The sequence below is a fragment of the Centropristis striata genome, chromosome 19 (assembly GCF_030273125.1).
Source record: "Centropristis striata isolate RG_2023a ecotype Rhode Island chromosome 19, C.striata_1.0, whole genome shotgun sequence".
NCBI lineage: Eukaryota > Metazoa > Chordata > Actinopteri > Perciformes > Serranidae > Centropristis > Centropristis striata.
In genome coordinates, this window is record NC_081535.1 from 22,323,998 (window position 1) to 22,340,226 (window position 16,229).

At 40.5% G+C, this 16,229-nt stretch overlaps 1 protein-coding gene across 7 annotated transcripts in view; it reads right to left on the reverse strand.

The window, feature by feature from the left end:
* The window catches only part of fcho2 (FCH and mu domain containing endocytic adaptor 2), a 60,003-nt gene that overhangs the window by 24,915 nt on the left and 18,859 nt on the right, over positions 1–16,229 (reverse strand). For all 7 annotated transcript variants that reach the window (XM_059357569.1, XM_059357563.1, XM_059357566.1 and 4 more), the window contains exons 5-10: positions 15,712–15,864; positions 15,369–15,473; positions 11,891–11,989; positions 5,513–5,609; positions 571–615; positions 351–420 (exon numbers count right to left, since the gene is read on the reverse strand). In XM_059357569.1, coding sequence (XP_059213552.1) covers positions 351–420; positions 571–615; positions 5,513–5,609; positions 11,891–11,989; positions 15,369–15,473; positions 15,712–15,864 — 569 coding nt within the window. The remainder of the gene's footprint in view (positions 1–350; positions 421–570; positions 616–5,512; positions 5,610–11,890; positions 11,990–15,368; positions 15,474–15,711; positions 15,865–16,229) is intronic.

The window sequence follows — 16,229 nt, forward strand, 5'->3', positions numbered from 1 at the left end:
TAAATCACATTGTCACAATCATTTCATGGAAAGAGGTAAAACAATATTTTATTCCAACTTTATAGGCAACAGTGTATCAAGATTTATTACCTTTTTTTCCAATATATATAATGTCTCCAAAGAAAAACATGTTTTATTTATTAGATAACGTTTTCAGTCTGTTCATCTCACTTCAGTCATTTTATTGTATCAAAATATGATTGTCAACATTCTGGTTTCTCCCTTTAAATTAAGGGTATTTGAAACTGATAATGAGAATAATAATCGTATACCATGATATACCGAGTCATACCGTGAAAGTCTCATACCGTAGCCCCCCTATTGTGTTTGTGGACTAAAGATGCACTCACGTGGAGTCTGTGTCCTTGTCTTTCCTACGACCAGGGATGCCAAATGGTTTTCTCTTTCTTGGTTTGGCACCTTAATAGAAAAAGAAAAAAGCATTTTTCAACCACAGGTTAAAAAATGACATTAAATCTGCTTTTGCTTTCAACATGCGATGCTTTACTTTAATGAGATGCAGCTTCCAGGGTCCTTCTTACATAACTTTAACTTTAAAATAAGACATACCTTCAGTTGCAATAGCTGTGTTGCACTCCTCAAACTCAATGGGTCCTAATGAGACAAAAAAAAATCTTTTAGGTTCATTTGGCACGGAAAGGGTCAATGACCCACTGCTGTGAATGCTGTGAATGTACATCACGCAATAATCACACACACACACACACACACACACACACACACACACACACACACACACACACACACAAACAGACACACAGACACACACACAGACACACAGACACACACACACACACAGTCTGGCGTGCCATACAGAGTGTGTATACAAACAGGGCTGTGCTGGTCCCAGAGGGGCAGACAAGGTCAATAGCGGAGTCAACTGTGTGTCTGGTGGCCCTCACAGAGATGTGACACTCCCCACCGGCAAAGCACTGCGCTGCAGCTCTGCTTTTTCATCACTTATTATTCATATTTTATGGAAATTCCATATTATTGTCAATGCATAACAATAACAGCACAGAACAACTGACAAACTGTTCCGTTATCCCCGATAGTGAACGCAACGCTGCAGAAAATGTCTGTAAAACAAGTGATTTTTATTTTTTATTTTTTTATTGTGATACAGTTCGCTGTATTATGTTTGTTTTTTCATTTTAAATATCACACATACTTGATAGCAGAGTTGTTAAAGCTTTCTTAGGGTAAAATATTAAGCACTTTCCGGGTAACTAAACCAAAAATGTCAACACTTTCGAAGCCTTTATAATCATATCTAAATTGTTACTTCAAAGGCAAATTGTGAAAAAGCTTGTGCGAAGTGTCGCGATGACATATATTGAGATTTATGACCTTTTGTTCAACTACATATTGTGTCTATAAAGGAATACTTTGTCAACTTCTGTTTTGTCTAATAAGATTTTTCAGTATGTTTACCTCACATCAATCATTCTTATTGCAGCAAAATGGTATTGTAAAGCAGAGTAACTGACCAACACTGTCATTAAATCCTGTTATAAAACATACTCCTGACAAACTGAACTCTTTGTATAACAGTCAGGGACGCCCTAAGGGGGCCGAATGTATTGATCTAAACTATTAGCTAATGTTGGAGTGAATTGCTCAGCCGGGTGTTTAGTAAGAGAAAGAGAGAACTCGCACGCATTGATATGAGTAAAGCAGATTTGGGGAGGGCCTGTGCACTGGACCTTTTCAGGGGTCTGGACACTTGTGCCTGATTAAAGTCTTCATTGTCCAACTTAACTGAATGCAAACATGTGTGGACTACTGTGCAGATATTTCGAACAATGCAACTTGTACAAAATACGTTTGTAGCAGCTTCAGCAACTGTGGAATTTAAAAGTAAATATTACTCATCTCAACTCAGCACTATCTAGTGGCCTAAAAAAGCAGTGATTTTATTATTCTAGTCCCAAAAAGTTGAATTTGTATTTGCAATACTAATAATTTATATAACAAAAGATTGATACTTGGCATCTGTGCACTGATACAATATTGCCATGCAAAATATTACAATATAAATGCTGTTTTGATTTTTTCCCCCCTTGCCAGTATTTTTCCTAAAAAAAATAAAACATTTATTTTTTTCTCTTTCTTTTTACTAATTTAAAAAAAAATCTTTATTAAATTTACTTGACAGGGACCACATATAAAAAAAAACATACATTTTTTAAACTTGAAATCTGATGCATTGTGCAGATATATAGGATAATACATACGTTATATCCAAACAACTGTAAAACACTGTTCATTATGTACATAGACATATAATATTTATTTGCACGGGGACAAGTATGGAGCATTTATTAATGCCACACAGGACAGCCTTTATAGCCTCAGCTAATTTGCAAAGGCTGTCCATAAAACAGCCTTTAAAAGACAGAAAACTCAACTAATACACAAACAACAAAAACACAAAAGACCCTAAAAAACTAACTCAACAATATCTGTACATTAAAAGCACAAAACTCAGAGCTGAACAAGTACTCAAGAAGGCCTTTGACCCCCCAGTTGGGAACCAGTGCTCTGCAGAATACAGTCCTCTTCACAAACAAACTCCATATATACCACAGGAGCCTTGGTGCTTACAGTAAACAGCTTTTAACTGAGATGAAACTTCCCGCACGAGACACGCGAAGTCATCAACCCTATTACAATAAGACAAACAAGTCTGAGATTACATGCACTGAAGTGTTTAAAGCCACACGGACAAATCTGCTCGTAGGCTTAAGAGATGCCCTTCTCTCCTTCTCTCTCTGGCATGCAAAAAAAATGTCTAGAAAAAACTACAGGCCATACATGAAACAAACACACACCAATACCCGGAGCATGTGTGTGAAATAATCGCGGCAACCTTCATTAACAGATCGCACTAACAAACTGTCGCATCTACTCCACCCAGCAGCCGGAACATCACTCCGAGCACAACCAGCCGTGGGTTTATCTTAACAAAAAAATAACATTGCTTTTGGTTATAACATGGATCTATCATTCAGATGATAGGGGAAAAAAGGGCGAAAAACAACAGAGTTTACACTTAATTTAATGCTCATCAATTATACACATTTACCTCCGAGGGCCCTGCACTTGGACTGTCACGCTTCAAGTGTGCCTCAAGAAACATTTATGGAGGGGCCTTCAACATACACATGCTCACACAAACACGCACACACACACGCACACACACACGGAAAGCTGGAAAACCAGAGGCAGGGCATGCAATGAGTGTGCATGTCAATCAGAGGAAGCCGGGAGGTTGTGCTGTTGGTGTTGTGTGATGTTATCTATTAGAAAGAGTGACGCCTCAGCTATAGTGTAATATCTGCATCTAACCCATATGTTTAACTATGAATCTAAACATGTCGCAGTGTATCATTCTTGCACAATTATTTCTTGTTAAAATGCATGACCTGGAAGTCATGCAGTCTGATATACTGTATATAACTAGAAAGCTTAATAGCTTGCAAGATGAGCAAGAGAGAGAGAGAGAGAGAGAGAGAGAGAGAGAGAGAGAGAGAGAGAGAGAGAGAGAGAGAGAGATAGGGCAGGACCCTCTGGCAATATTTCCGATACACTAACATGCCTTGACCTGAAAACAACAAAGCTAATGATATTTTAACTCAAAATGTATACAGTAGCAGCAGTCCAACGCGCTCTCCCCAGAGGATGCCAGTCACGAGCAGAATTGACGCATTGTTTGGCGTGTGCAACGCTGAGTGAAGCGCAGGGAAGCGGCGAGTCACGAGAGGCATGCATCACGCCAAGTGAAGTGGATAAAGTACACCAATGACCGATCTACTCTACTGTGCAATATCAGGCCTCTTTACCGCCGGCGAATACACAACGACAGCACGAACGACTGTTTGTGTGTGCGAGACGGGGTTTCATGCCAATCAAAACAAAATTGGCATGCTCATTCAAGAACTTTCTCTCATGGGAGGAAGCGAGAGAGACTGCAATTCCATCGTCCCCCGTTCGCTCATTGTACTGACATAAAACAGGTGAGAATATTTTAACTTGTGAGGCAGAGAGGAAGCTCATAATCCTTATGACATCATCCTTCATTAAATGCATCAGTTGGAGATATTGTCAAACAAATGTAATGAAAAGGGACCCGGATAAAGAGGAGAAATTACTGGAAAATTACACATTGCGTTCCTTATTCGAGCTCTGGGATGTTTAACAAATGCTGTGGATCTGCGTAAGGCCCAGGCAGAGCAGGAACTCTTTGCCGCTAGCATCTTGCGATTGCATCTGACAATATTTATGCACACCAACTGCAAAAAAAGTCTAAACACCAGACACATGAATATTACCTAAATCTGGGCAGACATTAGGAACTGTTTAAACATCTCCTAAACAGACAGACGACTTTGTTTATACAGGGGAAGATGTTTCTTTTCTTTCTACTCTCTGTGAGGGAAGCATGCAGTCACGCATGAGCGGAGAATGGTTTTTTAAATTGCATATGCTTCACATGGCACTGGGAGTGGGAGAGGGGCGGAGGGGGTTTGCGTGTCTGGCCCACCGCCAGTTGACAGCTCAGCTGGATATCGTTGAACACTCCGAACCCCCCTGCCTCGCAGCGTGTCACTTTGGGATTGTTTCCGCAATAGAAAGTTTATTCAACCTCTCTCTCTCTAAAGGCACTGGACCGGCCATCCGTTCAGCTATTTAATCAGGGGACAGACAGGTTATTTTTCTGACAGGGCCGGGGCTGCTGCGCAATCCCTAATGAACAGCTTGATACAAGAGGAATTTTCTGACCGTTTTTTTAGCCTCAATTAAATCTGCTGTCCAAACAAATGAAGGCCACCACTCCTTGGACGCAGCGTCTGGACACAGGGGTCACCATTTGTGTACACACAAACACAGCAGAGGTGAACCCTTTGTGTCTGTGACCTGACGTAATGTAGTCCAAGTACAGGGACTAGTTAAGTAATTGGATATTTACGACCGGGCTTTATACTGTTCACATATATTATAATTTAAACACTAATTAGATCAGAAAAAAAAAATATCAAGCTTCAGATCTACTACATTAACTGCAAGAGTAACTATAAATGAATGAGCTGCGAGTGTGTGTGTGAAAAAGAGGGAGGTGAGGGGGTAGAGATGAAGGAGTCTGAGGAGTATTCCCTTGATTATTGTGGCATGGCAAAGTTTACACAAGAGTCATTGTTGAGCTCTGACCTCCTGAAAAGGTTGGTTCTGCCTGCTTAGTCTGCGAGCACAGCAAAGCCCCCTGTGTGTCACATGCTTACTGGAATGCCAAGCCTGCCTACCTTTACAGCAGATTACTATGATTGACTCTGATGGCCCTCTCTTACTTCTAATTGCCCCTCTCTATACACCCCTACCCTCCCCTCAAGGCAGCAACAGAGCAGAGGGCCCGCTCATTTATTCACGCACAACACAGGCGCCGACAAGCATTAATTATTGTAATAAAATATATAAAACTCTGGTGGCTTACCTGGTCTCTCCTTGCCCGTTCCTTTGCACTCAGCCAGTTTGTGTATTAAACTCTCCACCGAAGTGTTCTCGATGTTCCTCACAAATTCATTGTGGACCTACAAAATTTTTAAAAATTAAAAAAAAATCAATGCACAATATGTTATTTTCTGTCTTAATCTAAACAATAACAAAAACAGAGTCTGGTGAGCAGTAAAAACACTGAATACAGCAGTTAAAAATCAGTTCAGTGGACAGCAAGTTTGCTCAGCTTGTTTCTTTGATCATTTAAAGTCCAGACGTTCAAGAGGTCTCCTACCCTCCACAACAAATAGAACAGGTGATTAAAAACAGTAAAAACGCTGAATAAAGCTGTTTCACTTTAAAAATGTGTGTTTCTTTGATGCTATTTAGGGGACATCGAGCTGAGCTGCTGCTGACGTTTCCTCTGCCGGTTTCTCTGTTAACTGAAGATCCAGATATCTCATAACTAAAATCCTTCATCAAGTTAAAAAACGACCACGTTCTAAAATTGTAAAAATGTGGCTTGAAACTAGATGAAAAGTCAATTTATGGCAACTTCTGACAGGTAAATTTGGGAATAATGTATGTACACAAGTCAACAAAATATGTGACATAAGTCTAATCCTTTTGGATAAGTAAATGCAGAAAAGTTAAATATTAAGAGACTTGGGAAAACAAGTTCAACTGCAGCAAATGTTTGATTCATTTAGTGTTGGGATTAAACATTTATATAGTTAATTGTATGATTTATTCATTGTTAAAATTCACTTGCAATCAATTAATGAAAAAGTTTATTTTGGGCCTTTTACTGTGGTCAAACTCATGATTGCCACAGTACTCTAACTTGACAGAGGAGATTAACGACACATCCCAGTACTGCCAGCAAAGCCACTTTAAAAACTCCCCAGCAGATATGGAACAACACATAATAAATATTGCATTGCGGCTTGCCATGCTCTGAGCCCGTCCAAAGAATTAGATATTTTCATTTGTTGGTGAGTTCTAGACACGTTCTTTGAGAGTGAAAGTAAAATAATAAACTATTGTGATTGTGCTAACATTTTTAAAACTACATGCAACGACTGTATCCTGTCAGCTGCATACAATATATAAAGTTTAAATCTGCACTAAGTAAAATTGTTTGAGCTGGAGGAGATGCACAAATCACTATATTAGAAAAATGCATTTAAAGACAGCCTGAATTCCAAAAAATTTAGTCTAAAACATAAACAAAAGAGTGTGGCCATTTGCTAAATTCTTGAAGTCATTGAAAACTGTAAAAAGACAATATAACTAATATAAACTGATGAACTTTATTGTAAATAAACACTCATTCTGAATTTAATGCCTGCAACACTTTCCAAAAAAAGTTTGGACAGGGGCATGTTTACACTGTGATTCATCAACTTTTCTTTTAACTAAGGACACTTGTTGTTGAAGTTTTGAAAGCGAAATTATTTCCAATTCTTGTCTGATATACAACTTCTGTTGCTCAACAGTCCGCGGTCTGGGTTGCCTTATTTTGCAGTTCATAATGTGTCTAATCTGGACTGCAGGCAAGCCAGTCTAGTACTTGCACTCTTTTCCTTCTATGTAACTTTCAGCATTAATCACTGAAGTGCAACCTATCACAGATGCTGGCTATTGAATAATGTGCCGATAACAATCTGGATGGTCTTTTTTCTCTTCAGCCCGGACGACATGATGTCTCTGATTTCCTAAAGCAATTTGAAATGTGGACTCGCCTGACTACAGCACACTTTTCCACTTTACATCAGTTGATCTCATACGAGGAGCTGGGGCACAGAGAAGTTGACGGCGTTTCTGGATCACACACTCATTTATTTACACTTTAAACATCTTCTCATCTATTTTACAACTGGGCTCGTAGCTGTACAGTCAGCAAAGTTTAGTAAATAGCAAAGATGTCCATTTCATCACCTTATATTGGTCAAATAAATATATCAATTAGATTGTGATCTGCATGAGAAATAAAAATCATGTTTAAGATAATCACTTTTATAGTGATGAATTTGACCTGGACACTTTAAGAGCTTTCCTCTTTATATAATATATTCATCCCTAGGAATTGCCTTTCGGTGAGCTCACATTAAACTTGTGATTGTTGTTGACTTTTATAATCTCAGTTATGTCACGCCATACAAGCAGAGATGTTAAATGTTCGTTGTGATTAGTTTAATGATATATACGGCGAGAGACAAAAGCAGTCTGTTACTGTTAGTACCCCCTCTAAGTCACGCTGCTTTGCCTTTAGTTGGTATTTATAACATTTATTTAGTAATCAGCCTGTGGAGACAAACTGTACTTTACAGAGATTCTATTGTGTCATGCTGAATCATTGTTGTTGGTGCTGTCGTCCGCTGATGCCCTTTGGGCAGTATCAGAGAGGAAGGGTAGTGTTTGTTTGCTTGTTTGTTTTGGATGTGCATGTGTGCTTGGGTGTTTACTGAGGGGGAAGTGAAAGCGATGTATAGATGCAGGGATGAAAAGCAGCGGCTGACTGTGCCACCTCACCAAACCATTTAGATGTGCGTGATACTGTAAGCGTAGAGTGGCTGCACTATCAAACAAACACACACGCAAACACACACATATGTGTCTGCCCCCCAGGCCCCTGTGGCGAGGTGGAGTGCATTAGCCTTCTGTGCCCTGGCAGGAGAGGATGTTGGGGGGGAGGATGAGGGGGATGCAGGAGGGGGGGGGGGGGGGGGGGGGGGGCTGCAGCGGTGAGGAAGTATGCTCAGTGCAGCACACGCGATCTGTCAGGTGCTGCTGCCATGACGGAGGGCAGTAATGTCATCGACCTGCGTGCCCCGCTCGCCTCTCACACACACAAACACACGCCTCGTCCTAGGGAGACTTTCGACCACATGCTCGAAACATGCATCTGCCTTCAAGGGATCCCACACACACACACACACACACACACACACACACACGCTCACTTACAAAAACAAACACAGCACGCAAACCTAACAGACACACCTGCCCTTATGTGAGCTCTCTGAACACTCATATCTGAACTTTATATATCTATATATGGTATTTTCCTTTCTTTACACTGCTCACTTTCTCCCCCTCATCCTCTCTAACCCTCTTATCCTTCATGCCCAGTGAGCTGATGCTGGCTGAGTCTTGTCTGAAAATACCTTTAAAGTTGACATGATTACTTCTTGATTTTAGTGACACCTTCGGTTACAGGTCCTCTTTGCTTTGGTTCCATGCGCCGCGCCTCCCTTAAATCACTTGTCTCCGGTAGTTTAATACCCTCTGACTGACAGCAGCCCCAACACTGGACTCTACGATTGGGAATGCAATTCCCTTGTTCAACAGTCAAAGTCACTGTTAACTCCACTGTTAACCTGGTGGGAGTGGAGGCGGCCGTGTCTCCTCTGATTAAGTGATAGAAATGTCTTCAGCCGTCCCTCTTCAGCTTCACTGGGGGTGTAACACACCCACAGACTCATGTTATCACACTCCAGATGTGCAGGCCTCTTTGCAGGTGCTTTGAACGTCCTTTAAGAGTTTCTAATGCAGCTACAAGGACTTTGTCCCACCAACTTCCAACCGATAAACCCTGACATTTGTGTTCAATTAAGAAAATTTAAGCATTTTGTCAACTTTTTATGCAGGTCGGCGATAGTTTTTCCTCTTTGTACCACTAAGGGACAATAACAGATATTGCATTGGTTGATGTCTATAAGGTAGTAATGTTTAAAATCAAATATAATTCATGTTATACCAAGAAAAATATTAATTTCCTATCTAGTAATGTTGCTGATAACATGGCCTCAGCTACAAAGACGAAAAAGAGCTACTTAAACAAACAAGCTGACTATTGCTTTAAACAGTCCTGGAGCCAAAATAATGAATTAATTATTAATCATTAGCGTTCTTCAACATCTCGGATTGTCCTAAAAGAGAAATCCAGCAATTAAGCATTGCCCTCCTATAACACTGTTATTATTTATTATTTGTTGTTTATTATCATTTGATATTTTGTTCGTATCCAAGATTTGTTCTTATTTTGTTTGCACACACTGAATCCAGTTTTTTCTTATTTTTACACCTGTCTTTATGTAGTGTTTAGAGGGTGTCACCTAAGAAACAATTATGATCAAGTTGGATTTATCATTCTGCACAAAAGCATATTCGGATGTATAAGAAGTTTGGGTACATCTGAAGTTGACTTTTCTTATTTCATCTCTTGACAGAAAATTAAGAGAAAATATCAGAGAATGTTGCTGTATGATGCCCATTGTCTGACTCATTAAAAAAGGGCATATTAGTTGTACTTTTCTCTAGTTTTTTTCCACCTAGTAGGGGGTTGAGAGATCAAGTGTCATCACTTGAGGCAATTCACCAGCGTTCCCTCAAGAGACACAACTTTTTCAACTATGCAGCAGTACTCCTTCAGACCTGTAAACAGACTTGGATGTACAAATAATGGTGGAGTTCCCCTTTAAGACCTATAAAGGATATTTATCATTTTTCAAGAAGCTTTCAGTCAGTCATTACTAGTGAGAGTAAATAACATATCCAACATTTTGTGAATTTGTTGGGACACATGGAAAACTAAGTTTAAAACAAATCATTAAGCCAACCAACTTTATCAATGTGCACTGCAAAAGGAAGGAAAATAAATGTAGACTCTATGTAGACAGTAAAAATATGTTTTGAGCCAGTGCATATTGTAATGTTAGATTAAATATAATTGATTATAGTTGAGTGACCTCCTTTGATAAATGTAATAGACTTATTCACCTTCAGTATATCAACACTCCCTTAGCATACATAACTTATTCAACCACTGAAAAAAACCATAATGGGAGGTTTTGTTTACTTTTGTTTTTCTCTCAGATTTCAAAGAGTACGCAATTCTTAGCTCTACTTGTGTGCAGAACTAATCTGAGTGAAGTTGATACATTTGTACATTTACTTTATGGTTAGTGTAAGTGATTGGGCAAGGTGTGTGTGTGTTAGCTTTTACTTTTTGCTTGGTTCTTTAAACTGTATGACAAGTTTCATTGAATATCCGCGTGCAAGCCACTCGTCATTAATAGGTTAATTTGGGCTTGAAAAACGTTATTGAAGAAATACATCAGTTGGACAAAATGTATGAATAATAACTGAGTTTTGGAAGTTAATAGTCAAACTGTTTCTTGCTAAAAAATAAAATACAATTTTGAATCAATAGGTTGCAAAAGCATTAATAAAATGACTCAAACAACACAGCAAAGGGCTGCATGTCATCAGTGTGTGTTTCATAGTGTGTGCGCATGTCTAACTAAAACAGCACTCACAATATTCTATATTTTAAATGCAAGTATATTCAAATATATGATTTTGTCTGTGTGTTTGCTTGTCAGCATGAATGCCTGTGGGCTCAGTGACTAAGCACAATGTTCCAGAGATAAAAATGGTCCCAGCCTCCTTCGCCCTCCTCCCTCTCTCTTTCTCTCTCTCTCTCCATCTCCCTTTTATCTCACCCTTATGTGATAATAAAACTCCCAAGGTCCCCTCACAACCAGGTTTAAAGAGCACTTATCAACCAAATCACTATTTCTTTGTCCGCTTCTGGTTTTTCTGGTTTTGGAAAAGACCGGTCACTTTGTCTCCAGGCAGTATTTTAATTTGGCTCAGCAACAGGCAGCAGCACTGCCCATCTCCTGCTCAGAAGCAGGAACTGTGGGGCTGAATAACCTGCGGTAGCCTGTCGCTCCACATTCTTTCCAACTTGCCGCACGAGCTGCAGGCTGCAAGATGCTTTCGGTGGAGCTGCGTCGCCCCCTATGGGCAGTAAGAGAACTACAGCACCAGCAGCATCAGTACAGAGCAGCCTCAGATTAATGAGAAAAAGAGCAGCAGATTGTAGTCTTGAGTTATTCTGTTTGGCGCTGGTAAGTATGATTGCTGGATAAATAAATGAGAAGAAAACCTATGTTTAACATTAAATACTGATTAATATAGTTGTGAATGATGTTTGAAAGCCTTCACGGTTGAATTTGATCGAACCTGATGCCACTTTCTGAAACCTAAACACACTCTCCCAGAAACAAACAAGCCTGTGCAGCCCTTTTAACTATCACACACAGTATTTGGCAAGTGTTTGGACTTCTGGAGGTGTTTTAGATACGCTGAGAGGGAGTTTTGATCAGTTTTTAATTGCTTGGCATAAAAGGCTGAATGGACCATTTCCTGGTTCTCAGTTAAACGATTAGCGAGATCAAAGACAACACTAATTGATATGACACACAGTGAACCCAATGAGCAGAGCCTCAGGTCAACAAGACACCTACTCCACCCACAGGAATGTTTGAGAGGATGTATGTGTGTGTTATGTGTACACACTCACCTCTCCTATTTGAATGTGTGTTTCGTCGACGGACTGCGAGTATGACTGAATGATCTCCTTCATGTGAAGGATGTGGTTTTCTTCAATGTCTTGGAATTTCTGAAACAGAGGGCAAGAAAAAAGTTATGGCATGGTAATACAACAAATCACTTGAAATAAACTTTGTGCCAACACATCTGCACCATGTCAGTGTCACTTATGGGAACATTTGGTATTTTCAACCCCTATTTTCCCATGTTTTTGTGTATAAATGACAAATTAGAAAGTTTTAGAAATTGCTCTGCTATTGAGCAAGAGCACTGTAAACAACAGCCACAAACTGAGCTGCAATGAAACGTTACATTCACTAGAAGTTCTTGTTTTTGCCTCTGACAGCCTCAGATTGTTATTATAAGTGTCTGAAAACATGATGGAACGATGGAGAAGTTGCTGTTATCCTGCAGTGCTGATGTCAGGTCAACACAGTACATTTAGTACATTTTAACATCTGCCTACCTCCACTCTGTCTGCAGCTGCTCTCTTAGCTCTCTGAACAGAATTTACCTTTAGGAAAACATACTTTGGTATATAATTTCTTCTCCTATTTCAGTGGAAGATCAAAACAGTACCTGCAAACTCAATAATCAGCAAGTTGCAGTGCATGGACCACAGCGTTCAGATCCATTTGTAGCAGAATTAGCCACAACTTCAGCCAGTTCATATCCAACAAAAGTAATCTGTAGCCTCTTTTTTTACACCTAGATTCTGCTATATTGGTGAAATGGAGGTCTGCTTTTTTACCCTGAGCTAATTAATGCCGGAATAATATTCCCCCAGTGTGTGATTTTGGATAGCACACTGGCATTCTGGTAAAAAATAAAAGTGTTATGACTTGTAAACAACAGCGTTGGCAGCTAGTGTGTTTGTGAGTTGCAAAAACATGCCTCAATCAACCACACAAACCCGACCTGCAAACCCTCAACTTCATGCATTACTGTAGTGCATTATTGTAGAAAACAGAAGGTGAGAGATGGACTGAGCTCTACCCTTTCCAAGGCGTGTGTGCATGAGAGTGAAGAGATGATAACGTGTGGAAGGTGGACTACAGCATGTAGTGTTAATTCTTTATAACCTACTCTGAACACTACTTTGTCAGTTTTTGACACGCCTGTGAGTGGACCTGTGCGTGTAGTCCACTTTGCTGGCTGACATCAGCTTGTTACTACCTCTGCTGCTCGCTCAGAGACAAAACAAATCAGTCCTCCCATTCTGCCTCCCTAAGTTTTATACAGACAGAGAGGCGGACTGAAGGTGCACTACTCCCGCCTTGATCGGGCTGTTTAAAAAGAGGCTGAGGAACTGTGTGCAAAGTTTAGTTGGACATAAACTCTTCTCGGCACTCCTCTCTTCAAATCTCCCACACTTTGCCGCCAAAGAGCAGAAATGTAATTACTGAAAATGATGACATATTTTTGGAGGCCAACCTGAATGTAGAATCTCCATGGGGTCTATTGAGAATTCTCCTATGGGATTTTTGCAAAGGATTTTGGATCACTGCAGAAAATAAGCTCTGTGGCAAACACACGTTTCTGATGCTGACACGTTTTGTTCAGCAGGATAATCTTCACAAATGAACACCACTTGTATGATGCTTGAAGCGTTAATGCAAAAGTAAAAAGCTAACATTATGCTATAGCGAACTACTCCACGGTCGTAGGACTTGAACCTCACTACCGTTTTGCACACTTTCAGACAACTAAACCAGTGGTTTTGACAAGTTAATGAAACCGTAGCTGATGAATTGTTAATTTACATAATTTATAATCTGCAAAAGTTTGCAAGAGCACTGGAAAACACGGCAAGAGGCTGTGAGGCGGCTAGTGAGAGAGTGATGACGTTTAATGTCCCCAATAAACACTGTAGTCTCATTTAGCCATGTTTTAGCAAACACCTTTTTAAGGACATATAAGAACTCCAAAATTCACAAGTGGGGGTATTTACTAATGTATTAATGTCATACAACAAATTGCAAACGTCTCTTCAGCTTGTGTTAACCACAGACTTTATTTCAGGCATCTAACAACCAACCCATTCAAAATACTCATTTTTAGAGTTTGAGAGGTTAGACCTCTGGCCACTAAAATGGTAAGTTACTTCCTGGTTTAAGAACTCATTCCTGCGGCGCCCTATTGTCTTCCGTGATTAATCAATGTTTCTATAATGTTGACATCTCCTTAATAATAATAATAATAATACCAAGCCTGAGCCTGTCCATGGCAAAAACAAGCACTCATAGTAGGGTACATTGATGGTGCTCAGTTACCCTGTGCTCTTACATTGCAGCCTGCAGCACTCTCTTCTCACTCCTGGGCCGATTGCAAAACTGTTCTCATTAGTCATTTAGACACAGAAACAAGGGAAAGTTGGGTTTCAGTTGAAAAATACTTAAGTTCCCCTTTAAACAGGCATGAAAACAAAAATAAGTTAAAGACATAAAGCAGCCTGGAAATCTTCACTTCCTTATTCTCTCCCAGCCACTTCCTGTGTGTCTGTTTGGGTGGTCTGTAGTGCTCTCTCTCAGACACACACGCACACGCACACGCACACGCACACACACACACACACACACACAAGATGTCAATTATTCCGTTCATGAGATACATTGGCGGAGTTTCATTTTGGCTTTGAGCAGTAGTATGGTGTAGATCACAACTTTAAATGCTAGTATTTACTTCCATTAAGTCTGACTCCTTGCTTCTGGGGTTAACCGAGGAGACTGAGTATAAATAATCATAAACTGGAAAACCAAAGTGAGGATGCAGAGGAAGATCTAACCGCAAACTCACAGATAAAGAGCCGCTCACTCCTGCATCTACACTACAGAGACATGCACACAAATAAGACTGCGCTTTTGTCATCTGCCCCGATAACAGCTAGCATACGCTCACGGACGGACACACCCACCCACCCACAGACACACTCAGACAAAGAGAACACACATGTAGGAGCCAGTGATGTCAGAGAGCACATGTGTTCAGTGTTTATAACTCATGTCCACATGTGCTGCGTTTGAGATGAGCCGTAGACTGTGATCCTGGGGATGCGGGGCTGCAGCTCTGCTTTCTCTAGGGGGGAAAACAAAAAAAACGGCAGGCTAACTGGAACCATTTCTGGTGGCGGAGCTGCTGCGGTGCGGGAGGATATGGAGGCCAAATTCTGTTGATCTGATTTTAATTTGGAGTTTATCTAATCAGGCTTTCAGATGGATCCAATCAGGGCTTTCCACAGCAATTCCGTTACAGAGGAAAAAACACAATCTGGAGATGATACAGGGCACGGAACGTGAAACACACACACACACACACACACACACACACACACACACACAACGCATTACACAATAAAAGTGTTGCATACCACAGAGACAGACACTAGACAGAGTCTGTGAGCACATATTTCATTAAATCACATCCACACAGAAGAGAGAAAACCAGCGAACCTGTGCTGTTTCTGCCATCTTCTGTTCAAACTCCGACTTGGCTGCGGCGTATTTCTCCACATACGACTTGTAAGTCTCTGTGGCTTTTTTGGCTTTCACTCCAGCCTGCAAAAACATAAACAGACAGATAAATCGCTATCATCCCTTTGTGTACTATACACAATGGCTCTCTGTTTTCCTCACATCAACTGACAATTTAGCGAAGAAACTAAGCTGCACTGAACATCTGAAGGCTTTTGGGGTTAAAGTTTCTGTATCGGCTGGTGTGTTACGGCACTTCATCATGCCTTATTACCATACCATGACTATGTGAGAGTGTGTACGTGCGAATGTGACCTCCCACCTTGTCCACATCTCTCTGGGTGGCCCCCTCTTTGCGGAGGCGCTCTTGCTCCACAGTTTTGGCATTGTAGATCTCCTTGGACTTCTGCAGAGCCTGCGATGTGGTCTGGATGTTCTGAACGGCCTCCAGGGTGGACGCCACCTCTTCTTTTGTCTGAAAACACACACAAATGTCCGGTACAGCAACTGGCTGAATACGTGCAAGTGTCACCCATTGCTCCATGGACTATTGAGTCTAATACACAAGAACACTTGTCCTGGAATCCCCTTGTTTATTCTGACTTAATGATGGAATAACAGGCACAATTTCAGTGTAGACAGAGCTCCTTTATTGCTCTAGTAAAACACTACTGCAGTCCTTTAGTTTCATTCTGCAGCATGTGACACATAACTGTAACACAGCTCAGCAGGAAGCAGTTAAAGCTGTATAGTGGCTGTTAAAATATGTATAAAACTCTGCATCTGTATAGCTCTTCACGTTGACTTACTTAAAGCACATAAAAAGAGACAGGGTTAATG